Raw genomic sequence first — 24,393 nt, forward strand, 5'->3', positions numbered from 1 at the left:
CATAATATCACACGGGCCTAGCATAATTGTGTTACATGATTATAGGAGAACTTGCAATTTATTTCATTGTAGGGTATAAATTATTTAGGAACAATGCCGCCTTTCTTTGTATGTGAAATATATATATATATATATATATATATATATATATATATATATATATATATATATGTATATATATTTATTCTTTTGGTTCTGGTAAGTAGCTGCCCTATTACGTTTCTCAGAAATCCGTTATAGACCATGTTTTGTTGCTTTTTCTTCAGCACATTTGTTCTTGTGCCACTCAGTAACACCACCATCTGGCATGGAAAAATCCTCCAATTTGTCTACTTTTCTTTCCCTTTTGAAGGAGTGATATTTGTTGATGTTTTCCAGATTGTATACTATAAATCTCGATCACAACTTTTCCACATTTTTCTTCAGATACTTTTATGATATCACGGTCATAATTATTGCTAAATTCTAGTGAGGCAGGGAAACATTTAACTGCCGTGAAAAAGAAACAGTTTGTCAAGTGAAATAAACAAAGGTTTGGAACGACTTAATTCAATATTTTCTGGGAATATATGTGTTTAATTTTCCTAAGCGCAACATTTCTAAAGTCTCATATTTGGTTTTCTCTGGATGTGGGCCTGACCTGACCAACTAAAGTGAAGACAGTATGGTACCATGCTATTAGAATGATATAAGTAATTAATAGAAGGCTTTGCGTAATAAAATTCCATTAAAGGTTTGTCGCATAAAGGCAACCCCTGTCCATGTGTCCTATTAGGTCACATATATATCATAGAAGGGGTCTCCTTATTAAGTGCAGCTCAAACTCTGGCGACACAGCCCATCTATTTTTTACATGATTAACTATTTATTAGAATGGTAACTATATGGCTAAGCAAAACTTACCATAGGTGCCGGCCCCACGGTGATCAGCTGATCGCTGTGTCGGCTGTCTGTAGAGTGGGGGTGGTCTTTATGAGACAAGCTCTTTAAACTTTTTGAAATAAGTGACATGCATGTTCAAAAAAAATCCACTTATTGTTTTTCAGACTAAGGAACCTTTGTGAAGTTGAAGAGGGTTGCCAATTTTTGCCATTCATGGTAGTGGCAGCAAATGACTTGGCTACGTAAGCGGAGAGGTTCAGAGGTTTGCAGTTACAAAGTTTGCCATAGGATCAACCCTAGATATCTGTTTAGGTACAACAAAGTAAATGCAAGCGGTCTTCAAATTAACCTGCTTAACAAGACAGAACCCTAACCTCCATCAGGTTGTTGGCTCAGACGATATAAGGAATGTGTTAGGTCCAAAATGAAAAGAAACAGATGTCTACCACTCTGAAATGTATTAAGGCCAGAAACGGAAGGGAACTAAACCTAGGCTGTTTTGATGGGTAGTACTGATAGATAGCAGCTATAAATAAATACTCTTGAATAATGTGTAATAAACTAACCAAAGCTTCAATAGTTGTTTGATATCTCGCCATTCCGGAACAAATAACTTTTTTATTATTGCATCAACGTAGCAATATGGAGTCTTGTTTTTTGCAGGGCAAGATGTAGTTTTTACATGTGTTTGGCATACATATACAGCATGTTAGTTTTTAATGTTGTGGGGAGAAGCAAAAATAGCACCATTCCGTCATTCCTTATTTTTTTTACATTGTTCATGGCTGACCTACAATAAGTTTATACAAATGTGCGGGAGTTATGTTAGTGTAATTTTTTGTAAAAATAAAATGGATTTAATTTTTATATTTTTTATATTATGTGTTTTTTGTAATTTTTCATTTAACATTTTCTTTCTAATATAATATACCGGCATACCTATGTATGTCAGTGTATTGTGCCTGTGCATAGAAATATACACAGGCACCTGTTAGAGAATACCACATTCCCGGGTGTAACGTCTATGACCGGGGGTACTCATTCAGAATTACCCCTTGACGGCCCCGGCCATGGACATCTCTCTTCACGGCGTCTGCTCCCTCCAGGGAGACGCCGGCATTCACTTCCGAGTCCTCGTACTGATTCCCACAGGGCGCGTGGGTCCAGCTGTCACCCATCAATTATTAGCCCAAATGGCTGCTGGACAATAAAAAGGGGCTCTGCCCACTGGTTCCTTGCCTGAGCATTTTTGTATACCTAAGTTTGTCTTGCAAATGGTCTCCCAGTGTTTTCCAGTTCCCAGTGTTACCCGTTCCTGCTGCCGGTACCCTGTATCCCGTGCTATCGTATCTACAGTGAGAGTCAAGTCGTGCCTTCCGCTGCATCCGCGGTGCCACCTGCTGTGAAAGTCAAGTCGTGCCTTCCGCTGCATCCGCGGTGCCACCTGCTGTGAAAGTCAAGTCCTGCTTCCGCTACTGTCTACATTGCCTCAGGTACCCATTCCGAACTATAGACATTGTTTTGTGCCTTGTTGGCCAGCTGCTACCCTGCTACGCGGTACGGCCCAGTGGGTCCACACCCCGCACCGTGACTCCGGGGAACTTTAAAACTGGCTGTCTCCATAGTGACACCAGCCCCGGCGATCATGTCACCCAGGCTGGCGTTTATGACTACAAGGGGTCCCCTCCCTTGTACAGTTCTGGGATCAGACTAGATTACAGCATTGAGAGGATCAACTATCAGGAACTGAGTTTTCTCTGATCCCGACAGCTGTGGCGGGAGTGCAGCTTTCTATTACAAACGTACTTGCACAGTGGCAGTTGTAGTACGTCAAAGTGATACAACTACCTCAGGCCCTTGATGTACGATTACAAAAATGTGCAGGAAAAAGTTCATGTAAATTTGAAGGTGTCTCATGGTCTAAGACCTCATGCAATTTACTAAAAGAGGCCATAGCATAAAGACATCTATGTGTCCCTCACACTTAGAACATACTCTCTTACCTTTCAATATAGAGACATCAAAAGGCACAACTGATTACAGTAGACATTCGTATGGCCTGCAGGGTGCAGTGTTGGCGTAGCAGGGTGCCAAGGTAGCAGTCACATTCTAGCCTTGTGGCCCGAGGGAGCCCAAAGACATCTCTTCCACATAAGAAGACCCTAGTAATATAAATGTTACTTGGTAGGTGGGGGGCACAGATTTTGCATTAGGGCTGAGGAGCTTCAAGTTACGCTTTTGGGGTTTTGTACATTGATGATCATGTGTCTGATTTTGGGCTTGGAGTTCCTACTATGTAGTCAACAGACTTTCTCATTTTATGTACTGAGTGATCTGGCTTAAAGTGAACCTGTCACTTTGAACATATTGCTCTGAGTATAGAATGTTACTGATTGATAGATAGTTTTGTTGGAAAAGACTCAGTATTGATATATATCTTTGCTTCCTCTACATTTATAAGTCTTGAGGGCGATCTCTTTTTTCTGATCATCAATCCCTGGGTAGGACCTACCTCTGTGCCCACAGAGAGCATGGACTTTTAATTCAGTAAATTCCAGGTTATAGTGAATCTTTTCCCACAAAACTATAGATCAATCTGCCCAGTTCTTCATGTTGCCGTAGATAGAAGAGCACATTCAGTATGAGAGGTGTAACTAAAAATAATACACTGGGCAGTAATGAACACATATTTCACAAAATATAGGAGTAAGGCTCTGTTCACATCTACATTGGGGTCCCGTTCTGACGATCCGTCGGAGGATTCCGTTAGAACGGGACTCTGAGCAGACACAAACTGACACCAACGGAAACCAGATTTCAATGGTGACGGAGCTGGTGCCCCTGGTTTCCGTTTGTCCCTTTTGTGCACCGGATCAGTCGTTTTGCTGAAAGCAATAGTGTAGTCGACTATGCTATTGCTTCCGGCAAAACAACGGGTCCGGTGCACAAAAGAGGAAAACGGCACCGGCTCTGTCACCATTGAAATCAATGGTGATGGAGACGGAAACCTCTGGTTTCCGTCGGTGTCAGTTTGTGTCTGCTCAGGGTAACCGTTCTGACGAAAACCTCAGACGGAACGTCAGAACGGGACCCCAACGCAGATGTGAACAGAGCCTTATCTATTACGAACAAAACATGACACAAGCAATTTCTTTTGTTATAGAGTATTTGCTGATGTTGTTTAAAGCATAAAAGGGCACATTATAAAAAAAACATTGAAACTTGGGCTCCAGAGTGGAATTGATATACTCAGTTTGCTCCATTTATTCCTTTGTAGATTTTCTGGTATCACTGAAGCACTTAACTATTTTTAAATGTGTTTGGTCAGGAAGACCTAATTTAATGTGATAAAAAGCTTGAGAGCGGTATTCCGAGAATTATGTGCGCTAAACTATATCTGATGTAACTTAAATGCCACATAAGAGGAAAAACAAATTATTAACTTATGCAATAGAGCAGATATATGATTCATAAAAATAAATGCAGGACGCATGAACTTTATACAAATATTGGTTTAGCAGTCCCTCCACAAAGTATGGATGAATGGACCTATAAGACATACCGATCACTTTCCCATAACGTTATGTTAGGAGCTTTCTATGAATGTTGTTTCATTACACATACCATTTAACATCTATCAGAGGTCTAGAGCGCACTTCACTGCTATCGGACCTTACAACCTTCAGTAAGGTTCTTAATGTCACAGCCAATAGTCAGAACGTTATGTCAAAGGAGAATGGCTTTACAGATTCAGCTTACATTTCAGCTGCTCACAGTGTTTCATGTCACACAAACCTAATATGATGGGCGTCTGACTCTGCCAGCATAAAATAACATCAATGCTTTTCATTAACGATGACGCTTGTATTAGTGGGTCAAGAACAGAAGTTATTTTACAAAGCAGACTTTACCACTCAGGGTATAGTTATTACTTTTACTTCTAAGCATGGTGCTTCCAGTGCTGAAATGCTGCAGAGTGTTTATTACAAAAATACTAATTGTTTATTGCAAAAGCTTACATAATTAATTTGTGGTGTTTCAGCAAGTATGAGTCATTAAAAGTTTTTAATTTATAACATTTATTTGTCTATGTTTTGTAATGTAGACTTTTTTGCCTTTTGCTCCCATCTACATTTGAAAAGGGATCAAGGCCTTGTTCATACAGTACAGACTTTCTGTAGATCTTGCATGCATTTTTTTTAAAGTCAAAACCAGAATTGGATAGAGGAGAGCAGACCTATAATGCCTCATGCACACGACCGTTGTGCCAATCGGGCCGTTTTTGACGGATCCGAGTGGCACCCGATAGTCTTCATGGACCCATTCACTTTAGTGGGTGAATCGAGTCTGTGAAAAATTGTCTGAGTCTCTGATCCGAGGAAAGATAGAACATGTCCTATCTTTCCTCGGATCACTGACGTTACTCGGACGGCACACTCGGACGTGTGTATGAGGCGTTAGGCCTTTCCTTATATGTTTAAAATCTGTTTCTGGTTTTGGCCTAAAAAATACTGAGAAAGGCCTTAGTCCGGGTTCCCACATAGCGTAAATGCTGCAACACAATTGTGTGAGGAAATTCCGTAGTATTTACAGTAACAGAAATGTGAATGAGATTGAGAAAACCTCATGCCCACGCTGCAGAAAAAAACCACAGCGAAAATGTTCATAAATTGACCTGCGGTGCAGATTTTAAATCCGCAGCACGTAAATTTATGCTGCGTTTTTGTTGCTTTTCTGTTGCGGATTCGTGGAATCGCAATGATTCCGCTGCAAAAATCTCAACTAGGAAAAAAAAAAAGCTTATATTTACAACCCGGGCGTTGTCATAAAGACGATCTCTTCTGTTCTTCTTCCAGGCCAGCCTCCTGGGATGATGTTTCATCCCATGTGACTGCTGCAACCAATTACAGGCTGCAACGGTCACATGGGCTGCAGCGTCATCCTGGGAGGCCAGACTACACGTCAACGGAAGGACATATCGTCATGACTATGGCCGCGGTAAGTATGAATGGTTTGTTTGTTTTTATCTAACGCTTCTTTCTGCAGCGGAAATTCCGCCCGAAAAGCTGCACCACCATGTGGTGCGTTTTTGTGGACAGAATGTGCTGCGAGTTCTAGGTCGGATACGCTGCGTATCCGACCAGCGTATTTGACCTGTGGGAACCCGGCCTTACGGTTTTCACAAAATCTCATGGTCCTTACTGCCGTTTCGTCTGATTTATCCAACAATCCTGTCCTATTCTCTTGCATCAACTAAACAGACCATGTCCTCTATGTTACCACACCAGCAGTTTTTCTAAAAACACTTGGAGAACCTACCCAACTCTAATCTGCCCAAATATTCACAATGTGATAAACCTGAGTTCCCAGAAAATGTACAAACACAAGGTATTTATGGTCTCAATGACGAATTTTGGAAAAATACCCTTTTTGTAACATTCCCTTTTAAGTATAGCAAAGACACGACAATCTGAATAGAATTTGATTGTTTAACATTAGAACGTTGTACGTGAAAATGAAATATTCCTAGCCCCACCTTTAGGTAGACCATTCCTAATGTATGGAACAGCTGTGAATAATACAAGGCTTCCTTTTCTCATTTCAGTCATTTTGTTCCATAAGAATAGCTTCAATGACTCAATATTTATCTCAAATTACTGTACAAGTTTATTCTTCTTATTAACACAAGGAGGTCAAATAATGAATGATTTTTCACCTCCTTTAAAAGTTTCTTCCATAGTCTCTAATCCTTTCTTTTGAAAAACAAGTTAATATAGGACGTTATGGAATATATGTATATATGCATTACATATGTCAAGAAAAAAACATCCATCTGCCTAAATCTCAGATGAGAATTCTGCAATTAATTTCCAAATCAGCGGAGTGTGACTGCAGAAAATAACCACTGCACAGAGCACCAATGAATCCAATCTAGTGTACTCACTGTCATCTTCCCATTGCGATTTGCCTCTTCCCTTAAGGCTAATGCTTTCAGGAAATTATCTTTCAATTCTTTTCCTGCACTTGACAATATCCTGAAAAAAAGAAAAGCAACTGTTATGATAAATATGCATTTACAATTTACTTAAAATACATAAATACAGTCAGAGGGATATACTAAAAGTTTGATGCCGGATTTGTGGCGTAAAAAAAGTTGCAAAATTTGGCATATGCCATAGTTGCACTATAATTTGTCACTTTTTACTTCTCACTTCACTTTTGTTAAATGGTAATAAACCAAGGTGGGTTTAGCGGGAGGATTACCAAAACTGGTGTAAGGTATGGTTCAAATCTACACCTGCTCATAACAGGCATAGATTTGCATTTCTGTCGCATGGACAGCCAAAGATTCGCCAAATGCATTTAAAATACGTCTTGATATATTCTCCCCCAGTGTCTCTCAATGAAATATTTTGCTGCCACTATTAGGGTTCAGGTTCACATCTCTGCCTATACAGTGGAATACATAGGGTAGTTTAATTTATATTGTCCATAAGTTATACAGGGTAAAACTAGACCAGACAGGCAGAAGCTGTGCCAAATGTATCACAATGGCTCACATTGCATGATAAATTTGGCATATCTTGCTAGACATGTTAGACACTTTTCTTTTTCTTACTTCACCTCTTCGCTGGCGTACTTAACACCAGTATGTTGCACCATTAATAAATCTGGCCCATTTTACGACTCCTCTTAGCCACACACCTTTTTCTATACACTTTGTAAACTGTCTAAGAAGATGCAAAAAGTGTTTAAAACACATAAAAATGTGACGCAGAGCATTTTGCTTAGTAAATCTCCTCCATAGTCTTTATGATCCCTTACTTCAGAGCCGTAGACCCTGCTTGTGCTTCTGTATGGTGCCTCCGTACAGGAGTGTATTACTGAGACATGCTTCTATGGGAGAATCTCCATAATACAGCATTCAATGCAACATGCCATGATTTTAATTTCTGTTAGATTCCATATGACTTCAATTTGGTCCCATAGACTTCTATGGCTGCTTACATAGAGCCGTAATACGGCCGGGTGCATGAGCCCCAAGACTGGCATACCCTAAGACTTGCATATTTGTCAAGAATAACCATAAGAATGAAAACAGTCAAATAAATAGCCTAGAAGTTAATTAGGGTATGTTCACACGACCTATTTTCAGACGTAATTCGGGCATTTTACGCCTCAACTTACGCCTGCAAACCTCTGCCCATTGCTTGCAATGGGTTTTACGATGTTCTGTTCAGACGAGGTGTAATTTTACGCGTCGCTGTCAAAAGATGGCGCGTGAAAAGACGCCCGCGTCAAAGAAGTGCATGCCACTTCTTTGGACATTTTTTAAGCAGTTTTTCATTGACTCCATTGAAAAACAGCTCCAATTACGTCCGTAATGGAAAAACGCGAGTACATGCAAAAACGTCTGAAATTCAGGAGCTGTTTTCGCCTGAAAACAGCTACGTAATTTGTTAAGACGTGTGAACATACCCTAAAGTTCATTTAGAAGTCACGAAAGAGCTATGTTATATTCTTGTCCATTACCTGCACCTGCACCTGTACCTAGTTTTTATTAACAATGGCAATATAATTATCAAATGTAAAATATAGTATCTGTGGGAGATTTCTTCCTTGTATAGCATATGTTGTTATTGGTACTCTGAATACAAAAAAAATGCACTGTTCTAAATGGTATATTGATCTGAATGACTATTAAATGAATTGTCCGAGATTTAAAAAAAATAAAATATATATATAAGTGCAGGAAAGTGTGTAAAAAACAAAATAACAATACTCACCTGTTCAATAGACTGCCACTCCAGACGGTCTTTATTAACGTGTCCGGAAGTGTTAATGTGCCGTCAATGCACCTGACCACTGCAGCCAATCACTGGTCACAGCGGTCTCATGCATATTCTAATCCAATAGCATTTAATACCTTGATACCAGTTACATAGCTGCTCAATATGACACAGTATGTCGATCAGGCTATTTGGATATAAGTGTTTATCTAAGTTTTGTGAAAAAGCTCAAAGAGTGAAGCAATGCTAAATGTGGTAAATAAGAATTCATGTAGCTTATGAATTTTTAAAAGTACTCCGACAAATCCCAGAATTTCATGAAAGCTCATGAAGACTCATGGCATAATGGCACTTGACCATAAAACCATGAAACAGACAAATCTTCGACAGCTTGTTACATCTTGGACCCCACCCTATTGCTTTTGCCATTTGGCTCTGAAGATCCTGTAATATGATTGAAATGCTAAAAAACACATATGAAGAAGTATGAGTTTTGAAATACTCTGTCTCTGAATGCAAAAATACAAACTGGAGCATAAATAAACGTCTTGCTACTTCCGCGTCAAAATTAAAAACAAACAGAAATTAAATCCACGAATATGCATATGTGTAACTTGTAGATCACAGATTTAAAAAATATATTTAACTCTAACCATGTAATAGAAATCCTATAGAATTTAGGCCCAGAGAACATACATTATATGGCCAAACATATGTGTACACCCCTCCTAATTATTGTGTTAAGGTGTTTCAGCCACACCTATTACTAACACATAAAATCATACTCACAGGTATGCAATCTCAATAGACAAACATTGGCAGTAGTATGGGTCATACTGAAGAGCTCAGTGGCTTTAAACATAGCCCTCATCTCACCAATGGTTGGACAACAGCACACATCTCCAAAAAATGACAAAAAAGGGTTTTGTTTATTCGTCAAACATCGAGAAAAAAATGGCAACATTTTCACCCATTCTGTATGTAGGGTTATTCTCAAGCCTAAAAATGTGTCTAAATACATTCTTTAACCCCTTAACGACCGCCAATATGCCTTTTCACGGCGGCCGGTGTCCTGTGCCGGCTAAAGCAGGTGTCGGGCGGTCTAAAGACAGCCGGGCACCTGCTCTAACGGGCAGGAACGATTTCAACATCGATATCACCCATTTAACCCCTTAGATGCGGCACTCAATAGCGAGCGCCGCATCCAAGTGGTTTTGGAGGGAGGGAGCTCCCTCTCTCACCCCACCAGCACCCTGCGATTGCAATCGCAGGGTGCTGATGGCAGCTGGGAGACTAACAAAGGCCCCCAGGTCTGCCTATAGTGGATGCCTGCTAGGCCTTGCCTGAGGCATGACCTAACAGGTGGCAGTCAGTTTTAGGGTATGTGCACACACACTAATTACGTCCGTAAGTGACGGACGTATTTCGGCCGCAAGTCCCGGACCGAACACAGTGCAGGGAGCCGGGCTCCTAGCATCATACTTATGTACGATGCTAGAAGTCCCTGCCTCACTGCAGGACAACTGTCCCATACTGAAAACATTATTACAGTACGGGACAGTTGTCCTGCAGCGAGGCAGGGACTCCTAGCGTCGTACATAAGTATGATGCTAGGAGCCCGGCTCCCTGCAGTGTGTTCGGTCCGGGACTTGCGGCCGAAAAACGTCCGTCAATTACGGACGTAATTAGTGTGTGTGCACATACCCTTACACTGACAGGCAATAACATGCTGCAATACAGAAGTATTGCAGTGTATTATAAAAGCTATCAGAAGATCGCATAGTGAAGTCCCCTAGTGGGACTAAAAATAATGTTAGCAAAAAGTTTAATTAATTTAATAATAAATAAATAAAAATCTCAAAAAAAAAAAATGAAAAACCCACTTTATCCCTTATAAAATACTTTAATATGAAAAAACAATTTAAAACATTACACATACTAAGAATCGCCATGTCCTTAACGACCCCACCTATAAAGCAATGACATTATTCAACCCGCACGGTGAACACTATAAAAAATAAAATAAAAAACACTGCCAGAATTGCTGTTGTCTGTTCGTCCTGCCTTCAAAAATTGTTTATAAAAAAAAGTGATCAAAAAGTAGCATGCACTCCAACATGGTACCAATAAAAACTAGAAGTCATCCTGCAAAAAACAAGCCATCATACAGCTTCATCTGTGTAAAAATAAAAAAATTATGGCTCTTAAAATATGGCGACACAAAAACAGATAATTCTGAAAAAAATGGTGTTTTTACTGTGTAAAAGTAGTAAAACTACAATACAAAATCGATATAAATTTGGTATTGCCACAATCGTAATGACCCACTGAATAAAGTTATTATGTTATTTATACCACACAGTAAAAAGAGTGGCGAAATTTATGGTTTTTTTTCCATTACCCCCAAAAAAAAAAATATAAATAAATTATATGGACCCCAAAATGGTGCTATTAAAAAATATTACTTGTCCCACAAAAAACAAGACCTTATACAGCTATGTCTACGCAAAAATCAAAAAGTTATAGCTCTTGGAATGCGACGATGGAAAAACTTAAAAAATAGCTTGGTCATTAAGGTTTAAAATAGGCTGGTCATTAAAGAGTTAAATATCCAAATACGAGTCATCAAGTGACTCACATGCCCCAATGGTATCAAGAATTCACAATAGCAATTATCCTACAGGTGTTTACACAACATCTGACTTTGACATAGATACAAGTATTTATAAACAATAACAAATATAGTAACTATAAAGTAGGGCTTGTAGTTTCTATTGGCACTATTTAAAATACCAAATAATGTACTGGAAAACAGAAAATAATTTCTTTGTGGGTTTAATTGGAAAAAACTGTGATTCCTCAATTTTTTGGGGTTTTTCGTTGTTTCGTCTCTTACTGTTCGTTCAAAACGTCAACTTAACTTTATTCTGCTGGTCAATCCGATTATGTCAATACCAAATTTATAAAGTTTTTTAAAATGTTTTAGTTTTTTCTTTGTAAAAGTAGTATTTGTTAAAAAAAAAAGATTTGTTTTGTGTCACCACATTCTGGAAGCCATAATTTTTTTCGTTGTTTGAGCGGTGTGAGGGCTTATTTTCTTGCAGGACGAGCTGTCGTTTTTATTGGTACCATTGTTTGGTACATAGGACTTTTTGATCACTTTTTCTTACAATTTTTTTAGCGCTAGGGTAACCAAAAAACAGCGATTCTGGCGGTTTAGTATTTTTTTTACGGCGTTCACTGTGCCAGTTAAATAATGTTATATTGTAATAGTTCAGACTATTACGGATGTGATGATACCAATTTTGTTTATTTTTTACATTACCTTAGAGGGAAAAAACTGGAAAAGGGTATTTTTAAAAAAAATAAATATTTTTTTATTTTTTTGACACCACTGAAAACTTTATTTAACTATTTTAAAAAAATATATTAGTCACTCTAGGGTATTTGAACTAATGTATGGCAGTGTATTGTCATCTCCTGTTAAAGGGGTTTTCCCACGAGGGACATTTATGACATATCAACAGCAGACAAAGCTAGAACGGGGTTTAGGGAGACCCGTTCTAGAATTAGGTGCGGGTCCCAGAGGTGGGAGCCGCATCTATCTGACATTTATGATATAGCCTGTGGATATGCCATAAACGTCCCTCGTGGGAAAACCCATTTAAGCCCTGCCTCTTAACAGGAGCAGAAAGAAGGCAGACATTGGAGTCCTCGGGCTGCCATGACAACCATAAGTACCCTGCGATCGCGTCACGGGACGGCCGATTGGAAAATGCCCTCTTTATAATGGCTTAGATGCGGCGGTTGCTATTGACCGTGTCATCTAAGTGGTTAGACGGACAGGATCAGAGCAATACACAGCTGACACCCGCAGCGTATGAAGCGGACTCAGTGCGTGAGCCTGCTCCATACTTCCAACCCCGCACCGGGACGTACAGGCACGCCCTGGTGCGTCAAGGGGTTAAGAACGTAAAAATCACACAGATAGAATTTAACTAACATACATTAATATTTGGCAGATGGCGATGAAACAGCACATGCAAACAGGTCTAATGTGATTAGTCTGATGAAGAGTAAGTAACTACTTTTACCTATGCATAGGGAAGTAGCTATAGTGGAGGCAAAGGTAGTAGTCACACCTGGACCCTGGAGCCTAAGGAGGCTCAAAGATCCCTTTCCCACATAAGAAGACACTAGTATTATAAATGGCATAAGTTAGGTGAAAGCCCTGTTACAAATATTGCATTAGGACCCACGAGATTCAAGTAATTCCGCTGCCTATGCATTTGAAACTATGGGCCTCATATTTTTGAAGCCACTTAACCATATGAATGCTATATCATTAGACTACTAGATTATTGTAATGCCGTCGGAGGGTGCTGTTCCTGCTGCTAGACCCTGCCGCTGGTTTGATCACCTTTCTCTCGCCGGCATCCTGTTGCCTCCGCTTTTCGTGGCCACGCAGTCCGTATTTTGCTACCCGCTGCCAATCTGTATCCTACTACATGCTACCAGTCTGCATCCTGCTATCTGTCCGTATACTGCTACCAGTCCATATCCTGATGCCTGCTAACAGTTCGTATCCTGCCCCCTGCTACCAGTCTGCATCCTGCTACCTCTTACTACCTATTGGCAACCTGTAGCCAGCTATGAGCCTGAAGAGCTGCTACCAGTTACGAACTATGTCCACAGATCTATAACTACCTGCTACGGTATGATCTGCCAGAGCATGAACCCACAGTGTACTTCACCATTGTTTCCTGATCCGGTGGGCCAGCTGCTACTCATAATAGGACCACCTCAAGAGGTAGCGACCTGGTAGTCCCCCTGCAGCCAGATTCCCGTACGGCGGTTAAAGTGTGAATACCGGTCAGGCTACTTAAAACAACGCCCGTAGAGGTGGCCCACAGTCAAACTGGTTGAGTAGCACAGTGGGTCCACAACCCACAGGTTATTACAATTATCATACCAGTATTTGATTAAATGGGATAAATTATCAGCATATTATGTTGTTATATGACTTATAAATACTTGATTATTTTCTTAAACAATACTCAGCGGGTCTACCCCCTACAATTCTGTCTATAATATGTACTTTGCACATTCACAAACTAATACAAAGAAAATTACATATTTTATTGCTACATTTGATGGTTTAAACACTGAATGTTTTGTTTTACAATTGCGACTGCTATATTGAATCTCTGCCATGGTTATCAAAGAGTTTGGCTTTCAGTGGAAAGTACACACCTGACTAAACATTAGCACTAATACTTAAACCAGTTAACTGAGAGCAACCATCTACATGAGTCTGTCACTTCTCCAACAGTCACAACACTACATAGAGATCTCACTATCATTTGCCTGCTGGCATTCAAGTCACTGCTGAATAAATTTAATTGGCAGAATATCATGTGAAATGTTATATAGAGGTCAAATCAGGCCTAATACGTATATAATATTAGAGAAACGGGACTATAGCACTATATGTACTGTATGCCAGGTCACCCATTTCAACGTATATTAAGAAAATAATTAATACAGATTTAGAATTATAATTTTCCAGATAGAGATGAAAATTTCTAAATATCCTAAGATGAAAGGGGTTTTTCACGAAGACAACCCATTTTAAAATAGAATCAACCCAGGGAATCAGCTGATCGTCGCAGATCCCTCTTCTCTGATAGATGCAGGCTGGAGGAAAAATTTTTGAAGGGGGTATCACACAGTAAAATGACTATAATTATGTTACCTACATGTTAAATGCAGCGGCAGATCTGGCCGGTTCACCCCAGTTCTCCTGTACGGATAGTTCAAATTACAGCCGGTTTGGAGAACCGGGGTGAAGCGGGAACCCAGAACCGTTCCCCTGCACTCGATTGTATCTGTGTCTTAAGGACGCGGATACAATTGATTTGTCTAATGCTGCCTGGCATGGCACAGAATGCCTCGCCATTCGGCGCCTTAGCAATGATGCAGTCAGTACAATGACGTCATTGCGCCGTTCCGCTGGATGAGGCCTGGCATTGCTGAAGGACGGCGCGGGAACGCGGACAGGTGATAATATAATGTTTCGTTTTTTTTAGTGGGCAGCGTTAGGGGACTCTACAGGGGGCACTATCCACTGGGGACTATATAGGGGGCCCTATCTACAGGGGACCCTATCTACAGGGAACTCTATAGGGGGCCCTATCTACAGGGGATGTTATGGAGGGCCCTATCTACAGAGGATGCTACAGGGGGCCCTATCTACAGGGGACTCTATAGGAGGCACTATCTACAGGGAACTCTATAGGAGGCACTATCTACAGGGAACTCTATAGGGGCCCTATCTACAGGGGATTCTACAGGGGGCAGTATCTACAGGGGACATTATCTACAGGCAACTCTATGAGGGTCCCTATCTACAGGGACTCTACGAGGGCCCTATCTACAGGGGACTCTACAAGGGCCCTATCTACAGAGGACTCTATGAGGGCCTCATCTACAGGGGACTCTACGGGAGGCACTATCTACAGGGGGCACTATCTACGTGGGACTCTACAGGGGGCACTATGTACAGGGGAAACTACAGGGCACTATTTCCAGCCTGTAGACTACAGGGCCACTATCTACAGGAGGCTCTATGGGGAGCACTATTTACAGGAGGCTCTATGGGGAACACTATCTACAGAGGGCTGTGTGTGTGTGTGTGTGTGTGTGTGTGTGTGTGTGTGTGTGTGTGGTACTTTACAGTGTTTGACACAATTTTATTTATGGGAACATGTATGGTACTATTATATTCAGGGGCACAGTGTGTAGCACTATTATTTTCAGGGGCACAGTGTATTATACTATTATATTCAGGGAGATAGAGTCTGGCACCATGTTAATTTTATCTTTGTTTATAGGTGCGGAATTGTGGAAAAGTTGAGCAAACGAAGACATTTGAGCGGCAAACTCTGCAGAAATGGGTCGTGGCCAGGAGGCTTCGTCATAAAGGTCTGGGCCGGATGAAACAGAAAAGAGAACGACTCCAATGTGAGAAGACGTCACCTGTGAGTAACTAAATGTAAATGTTTATTCTTCTTGTGACCAATCAGTACTATCTCTGTACTGAGCAGTATTTGTGCTTATGCTGTATATACAGATGTAGCTGTCTTTACCTTGACTTTTAAAGTCTTAAATAAACAATGGCTAGATCTCTTATCTTGTTCAATGACTTTTCAATGGCTTTTGTTGTGTGACATCACGCTGCAGCAAGTTATCAGAATCAAGTTAAAGATAGCTACATCTGTATGTACTAAGCTTGGTTCTGGTGCTGTTTATATGTACTGAGTTTTGTTCTGGTGTTGTAATTATGTACTGAGATTGGTTCTGTTGTTGTATTTGTGTACTGAGCTTTGTTATAGTACTGTATATATGTACTGAGCTTGGTTCTGGTACTGTATATATGTACTGAGCTTGGTTATGGTGTTGTAATTATGTAGTGAGATTGGTTCTGTTGTTGTATTTGTGTACTGAGCTTTGTTCTGGCCCTGTATATATGTACTGAGCTTGGTTCTGGTCCTCTATATATGTACTGAGCTTGGTTCTAGTACTGTATATATGTACTGAGCTTTGTTCTGGTACTGTATATATGTACTGAGCTTGGTTATGGTGTTGTAATTATGTACTGAGATTGGTTCTGCTGTTGTGTTTGTGTACTGAGCTTGGTTCTGGTTCTGTATATATGTACGGAGATTGGTTCTGGTGCTGTGTACTATATATGTACTGAGTTTTGTTCTAGTGCTGTATATATGTACTGAGCTTTGTTCTGGTGCTGTATATATGTACTGAGCTTTGTTCTGGTTCTGTATTTATGTACTGTGCTAGTTTCTGGTTTTCTATTTATGTACTGATCTAGCGGCGCGATGACGTCGTCACGCTGCTTGCTTCGTTCAGCCCCAGCAGACCTGCTCAGAAGATAGCAGGTCTGCATTGCCACCGGATGGCACGGGAATGGGATCATGTGAGTATGTAAAGTTTTTATTTTTTCTAATAAAACTGTGAGTGGCATTATCTACAGGGGCGGTCTATATGTGGGGATGTGGAGCACTATGTACAGGGGGAGCTACATGTAGTGCACTATCTACAGGGGTGGGCTATATGTGGGACACTATATACAGGGGGAGCTATATGTGAGGCACTATCTACAGGAGTGGGCTATCTGTGGAGCACTATCTATAGGGGAAGCTATTTGTAGGACACTATCTACAGGGGTGGGCTATATGTGGGACACTATATACAGGGGTGGGTTACCTCTGGGGCACTATCCACAGGGGGCTATATGTAGGGCACTATATACAGGGGGAGCTATATATGAGGCACTATCTACAGAGGTGGGCTATATGTGGGACACTATATACAGGGGTAGGTTACCTGTGGGGCACTATCTACAGGGGGGCTATATGTAGGACAGTATATACAGGGGGAGCTATATATGAGTAACTATCTACAGAGGTGGGCTATATGTGAGACACTATATACCTGTGGTGCACTACCTACAAGGGGGCAATATGTAGAGCAGTACGGCGGCTCAGTGGTTAGCACTATTGCCTTGAAGCTCTTGAATCCATACGTGGGTACTATCTACAGGGGCTTCTATGTAGGGCACTATCTATAGAGGCTCTATGGGGGCCACTATATACAGGGGGCTATGGGGGCAATATCTACAGGGGGCACAGTGTGGGACACAGTGTATGGTACTATTATAATCAGGGACACAGTGTATGGCGCTATTATATTTAGGGGCGTTGATAATTTTATCTTCGTTTATAGGTGCAAAAATGTTTTAAAAGTGAGAAGCTGAAGACATCTGAGTGGAAATCTGCAGAAATGGGATGTGGCCGGGAGAAGACATCATAGAGGTCTGGACCGGATGGAGAAGAAAAGAGAAAAAGAACTAGAATCTGAGACGTCACCAGTGAGTCACTTAATATAAAAGTCCATTCTTCAGTACTGTAGTCAATATATGACCTGCAGCGAGATGATGGGTAGTTTGATTATTATATTATTTTTTGGGTGAAACAGCATCTCCCAGCATATCCTTACCATTGTTCGAGCCATGCTGGGAGCTGTAGTTTTACACCATACAAACCTATACTGCAGTGGTTGCACTAAATTGAGCTGTATTTGTTCTGGTGCTGTACATATGTACTGAGCTTGGTTCTGGTGATGTATATACACTACCGATCAAAAGTTTAGGGTCACTTCGAAATTTCCTTATTTTTTAAAGAAAAGCACAGTTTTTTTCAATGAAGATAACATTAAATTAATCAGAAATACACTCTATACATTGTTAATGTGCTAAATGACTATTCTAGCTGCAAACGTCTGGTTTTTAATGCAATATCTACATAGGTGTATAGAGGCCCATTTTCAGCAACCATCACTCCAGTGTTCTAATGGTACATTGTGTTTGCTAACTGTGTTAGAAGGCTAATGGATGATTAGAAAACACTTGAAAACCCTTGTGCAATTATGTTAGCACCGCTGTAAACAGTTTTGCTGTTTAGAGGAGCTATAAAACTGACCTTCCTTTGAGCTAGTTGAGAATCTGGAGCATTACATTTGTGGGTTCGATTAAACTCTCCAAATGGCTAGAAAAAGACAGCTTTCATGTGAAACTCTACAGTCTATTATTGTTCTTAGAAATGAAGGCTATTCCATGCAAGAAATTGCCAAGAAACTGAAGATTTCCTACAACGGTGTGTACTACTCCCTTCAGAGGACAGCACAAACAGGCTCTAACCAGAGTAGAAAGAGAAGTGGGAGGCCCCGCTGCACAACTGAGCAACAAGACAAGTACATTAGAGTCTCTAGTTTGAGAAATAGACGCCTCACAGGTCCTCAACTGGCAGCTTCATTAAATAGTACCCGAAAAACGCCAGTGTCAATGTCTACAGTGAAGAGGCGACTCCGGGATGCTGGCCTTCAGGGCAGAGTGGCAAAGAAAAGGCCATATCTGAGACTGGCTAATAAAAGGAAAAGATGAATATGGGCAAAAGCACACAGACATTGAACAGCGGAAGATTGGAAAAAAGTGTTATGGACAGACGAATCGAAGTTTGAGGTGTTTGAATCACACAGAAGAACATTTGTGAGACGCAGAACAACTGAAAAGATGCTGGAAGAGTGCCTGACGCCATCTGTTAAGCATGGTGGAGGTAATGTGATGGTCTGGGGTTGCTTTGGTTCTGGTAAAGTGGGAGATTTGTACAAGGTAAAAGGGATTTTGAATAAGGAAGGCTATCACTCCATTTTGCAACACCATGCCATACCCTGTGGACAGCGTTTGATTGGAGCCAATTTCATCCTACAACAGGACAATGACCCAAAGCACACCTCCAAATTATGCAAGAACTATTTAGGGAAGAAGCAGGCAGCTGGTATTCTATCTGTAATGGAGTGGCCAGCGCAGTCACCAGATCTCAACCCCATAGAGCTGTTGTGGGAGCAGCTTGACCGTATGGTACGCAAGACGTGCCCATCAAGCCAATCCAACTTGTGGGAGGGGCTTCTGGAAGCATGGGGTGAAATTTCTCCCGATTACCTCAGCAAATTAACAGCTAGAATGCCAAAGGTCTGCAATGCTGTAATTGCTGCAAATGGAGCATTCTTTGACGAAAGCAAAGTTTGAAGGAGAAAATTATTATTTCAAATAAAAATCATTATTTCAAATAAAAATCATTATTTCTAACCTTGTCAATGTCTTGACTATATTTTCTAGTCATTTTGCAACTCATTTGATAAATATAAGTGTGAGTTTTCATGGAAAACACAAAATTGTCTGGGTGACCCCAAACTTTTGAACGGTAGTGTATATATATATATATATATATATATATATATATATATATATAACCATGGAGCCCAATAGCAAGACTTAGAATACAACCTCCCTCTACCGTGGCTATATATTGACTGTAACGTCTATGGTCGCTGACCACAAACTCCTTCCATCCAGTCGACGCCCTTCTCTCCAGAGATGTTTGCAGATGCGCCGTAGACCGGCAATGGAGCAATGCACACCGGAACACACTCAGTTACCATTTACCCAGCTATATATATGTTTACACAATGCCACATTACCATATACTATCCCCTGAGGAAGACAGTTTGCCGAAACGCTCGTCGGGGCGCTACCACTTCGGGCCGCAGTGTGGGGTCACACACATATTCACCTCTATGGGTAAGCCTGCTACAACAACCAGCTGTACATTCAGTAGATCCTTCTGGACCTACACATGTTTTGGATATTCACCACTTCCTTCCTTTTGTCTGTTGACCTGACTTTGACTGTTTTCTTCTAATTTCACTCCTATCCTGGCAACACAGGGTTTGCAAATTTTTTTTGACTTTGGGCACTTCTAAATACTTATTGATGTGACGTACCAAATGTGCCTCTTAAAAATGCATCTGTAGAAACACTGATAGGTTGTTCATATGTCTTCAATCTACTATTGAGACATCAGATTCATCATTGTCATGCATATCAGAACTAAGGAATATATCTGTTGCAGGACACCCTAGATTTATTATTTTGTGACATAACCCACACTGTTCTTTTAGATCCCCTTAAATTTTAACCTATGTAAATTCTGTGTTGTATGTCCTAATAAAATTTGTACTTTCTCATTATTATTGTGGCTTTCTGGCTTCTTGTTCTAAAGTTTCTCAAAGTTTGAAGGAGAAAATTATTATTTCAAATAAAAATCATTATTTCTAACCTTGTCAATGTCTTGACTATATTTTCTAGTCATTTTGCAACTCATTTGATAAATATAAGTGTGAGTTTTCATGGAAAACACAAAATTGTCTGGGTGACCCCAAACTTTTGAACGGTAGTGTATGTACTGGTTCGGGTACTGTAAATATGTACCGAGTTTGGTTCTGGTACTGTAAACATGTACCGAGTTTGGTTCTGGTACTGTAAATATATGTACTTGGTTTTAGTGTTGTATTTATGTACTGAGTTTGGTTCTGGTGTATTTATGTACTGAGCTTGGTTCTGGCACTGTATATTTGTACTGAGCTTTGTTCTGGTACTGTATATATGTACTGAGCTTTGTTCTGGTACTGTATATATGTACTGAGCTTGGTTTTGATGCTGTATATATGTACTGAGCTTTGTTCTGGTGTTGTATATATGTACTGAGCTTGGTTCTTGCACTGTTTATATGTACTGAGATTTGTTCTGGTGTTGTATTTATGTACTGAGTTTGGTTCTGGTACTGTATATATGTACTGAGCTTGGTTCTGGTACTGTATATGTGTACTGAGGATTGTTCTGGCGTTGTATATATGTACTGCGTTTGGTTCTGGCGTTGTATATATGTACTGAACTTGGGTCTGGCACCGTATCTATTAGCCGGGAGATTTGTTGCGGATTACTGCGCACGCCGCACTGTCCTCCAGCCTTCTCACAGTGCACAGCCTAACTAAATGGGGATATTGAATGCGCGCATATACATCTATACGTAATGGGTAAATTTAATATAATGTGTGGGTAGGTAGGTAGGTATGTACTGTTATGTAATTATATACATAGTGTGGAAATCCAGTTAACCCCTTAAGGACACAGCCTGTTTTGGCCTTAAGGACACAGCCAATTTTTTCAAATCTGACATGTGTCACTTTATATGGTAATAACTCTGGAATGCTTTTATGTGTCCAAGACATTCTGAGATTGTTATCTCATGACACAATGTACTTTATGTTAGAGGTAAAATTTGGTCGATATATTCAGTGTTTATTTGTGAAAACCACAAAATTCTGAGAAAATTTAAAGAGGCTCTGTCACCAGATTTTGCAACCCCTATCTGCTATTGCAGCAGATAGGCGCTGCAATGTAGATAACAGTAACGTTCTTATTTTTTAAAAACGAGCATTTTTGGCCAAGTTATGACCATTTTTGTATTTATGCAAATGAGGCTTGCAAAAGTCCAAGTGGGCGTGTTTAAAGTAAAAGTCCAAGTGGGCGTGTATTATGTGCGTACATCGGGGCGTTTTTACTACTTTTACTAGCTGGGCGTTCTGACGAGAAGTATCATCCACTTCTCTTCAGAACGCCCAGCTTCTGGCAGTGCAGACACAGCGTGTTCTCGAGAGATCACGCTGTGACGTCACTTCACTTCCACAGGTCCTGCATCGTGTCGGCACCAGAGGCTACAGTTGATTCTGCAGCAGCATCAGCGTTTGCAGGTAAGTAGCTACATCGACTTACCTGCAAACGCCGATGCTGCTGCAGAATCAACTGTAGCCTCTGGTGCCGATGTGTCCTCGCTCGTCCGACACGATGCAGGACCTGTGAGTGACGTCACAGCGTGATCTTGCATAAATACAAAAATGGTCATAACTTGGCCAAAAATGCTCGTTTTTTTAAAATAAAAACGTTACTGTAATCTACATTGCAGCGCCTATCTGCTGCAATAGCAGATAGGGTTTGCAAAATCTGGTGACAGAGCCTCTTTAAATGTATTTGCTTGTAAGACAGATAGTAATACCACACAAAATAGTTACTAGTTAACATTTCCTGTATGTCTCCTTTATGTTTGCATCGTTTTTTTAAAGTATTTTTATTTTTCTAGGACGTTACAAGGCTTAGAACTTTAGTAGCAATTTCTCAAATTTTCAAGAAAATTTTAAAAGGCTATTTTTTCAGAGACCAGTTCAGCTCTGAAGTGGCTTTGACGGCCTTATATATTATAAAGTCCCCATAAACCACCCCATTTTAAAAACTAGACCCCTCAAAGCATTCAAAACAGCATTCAGGAATTAAAGCAAAGTAGAGGGGAAATTTTCAATTCAACCAGAACTTAATTTTTTCTCCACCGGAGCTGTGTGAGGTCTTATTTGTTTCGGGACAATCTGTAGATCTCATTGGTACCATTTTGAGGTACATGCAATTTTTTTATCACTTTTTATTTAATTTTTTGGCAAGCAAAGTAATCAAAAACCTGCAATTCTGATGTTTTTTATTCTTTTTTTTTTTTTACGGCGTTCGCCATGCGCTATGAATGAGCATTTTACTTTATTCTGCAGGTCAGAAGGATTACGGCGATACCAGATGTATATAGTTTTTCTTATGTTTTGCAGCATCTGCACAATAAAATCAATTTTGTTTCAAATAATTTATTTTGTGTGACACCGAATTCTAAGAGCCATAACTTTTATATTTTTCCATCAAAAAAGCTGTGGGAGGTCTTGTTTTTTGCGGGACGGGCTGTAGTTTTTAATGGTCTAATTTTGGAGTACATGCAAATTATAGATCCCTTTTTTTATTCTGTTTTGGGAGGGGTAGTGACTAACAAACAGCGTTTCTTGAATTGTTTTTTTATTAAAAATTTTTACGGTGTTCACCGTGCGGGTAAAATAGCGTTTGTTTTTTTTAGAGTTTGGGTCGTTACGGACGCGGTGATACCACGTGTACTTTTTTTTAATGTTTTCCGTTTTTTCCTATAATAAAAGTCTTATGGAAAAAAGGCTGGAAAGAAGAAAGATGCGATAATCCAGCGCTTTGAACTTTTAAAAATGAAACATATGTTTCAATTTTATTCAAAAAATCTAAAAACAGACGATAGCTTCCAGGTACAGGGAAAAAAGGCTATTATAGTGTTTTTTAACATGAAACTTATTTTTTTTTACTTTTTTATATAGTGCATTGTTTTAGAGCTGTCAGCTATTCACTGACAGCAAGCCTATTAGGAAGCGATTGTTAGTCTACAGTTGCCATAGCAACCATCGAAATCACCGCGGGTGCCGATGGTTGCCATTAGCAACCATAGGGTGCAATCTAAAAATCAGATGCAGCGACAGCCGCATCTAAAGGGTTAATCGGCCAGATCGGAGCCTAGCTGTGATTGGTCCCCAGCTGTGATTGGTTGTGATCGGAGCCTAGCCGAGGACCGCTGTGATTGGTCCCCTACCGTCTTACTGTGCCGATCAACTGTCATAAACAGTTGACGGCACACTTCTGTCACCCAGTCCATTGACCGGTGAATCCTGGTGCGGTAAGGGGTTAAACATTATGGACAGGGAATTTCTTTGGAGTCCACTTAAATATAGGGTGTATCTGGAATATTGTAATTGTTTTATTTGATTAAGAGAGTCATTTTCCATGGCGTGATATACTGCGAAACATCGGGAAACCCCTCCCCACACACCTGACGCGTATGCCTTTGCCGGCAAAACAGAGAACCTGTTGTTGAAAATGTTAATGATGTTTTGTTACTGAACATGGTCAAGTACTGTTTCTATGATAATGCAGACAATTTAGTGGTCTACCAAGTGTTGTAAGGAGTTCAGGTTTTTTTTCTATCTTTTAATATTTTATTGAACTTATATTTTGGAAACTATATTTTTTTCACCTATTTTTTTTTTATTTTTCCTTTATAACAGTGGATTATTTTATGTCTATTTATCTCAGAAACATCCACCTTAGATACCCATGAAAATTAAAGTTGAAGGTCAACTATGATGTGTTAGCATAGATGTTTGTATGAACATTAATGTCTCTCTGAAGGGTAACATCATTTCAGTAACACTGGAAGAATTTAGGAGATTAATGAGGGAAAAATGGCAATGTGCAAGTAAAAAGTGGAGAAATGAAACACCAATAGAGATTATACTACCTATTTTCTGATAAATACAGGTTTCCTTTTTCAAACGAAAAAAAAACCACATTTTCCAATTGACA

The 24,393-nt window shown here is 40.1% G+C and overlaps 1 protein-coding gene across 3 annotated transcripts in view; it reads right to left on the minus strand.

The window, feature by feature from the left end:
• Positions 1-24,393, minus strand: part of CFAP299 (cilia and flagella associated protein 299) — a 504,679-nt gene that overhangs the window by 319,294 nt on the left and 160,992 nt on the right. For all 3 annotated transcript variants that reach the window (XR_012880616.1, XM_075849838.1, XM_075849839.1), the window contains exon 3: positions 6,827-6,917. Coding sequence is in view for 2 of the 3 variants with exons in the window: in XM_075849838.1 (XP_075705953.1) it covers positions 6,827-6,917 (91 nt within the window). In the remaining variant the exon portion in view is untranslated. The remainder of the gene's footprint in view (positions 1-6,826; positions 6,918-24,393) is intronic.

The sequence above is a fragment of the Rhinoderma darwinii genome, chromosome 1 (assembly GCF_050947455.1).
Source record: "Rhinoderma darwinii isolate aRhiDar2 chromosome 1, aRhiDar2.hap1, whole genome shotgun sequence".
In the NCBI taxonomy this organism is placed as follows: domain Eukaryota; kingdom Metazoa; phylum Chordata; class Amphibia; order Anura; family Rhinodermatidae; genus Rhinoderma; species Rhinoderma darwinii.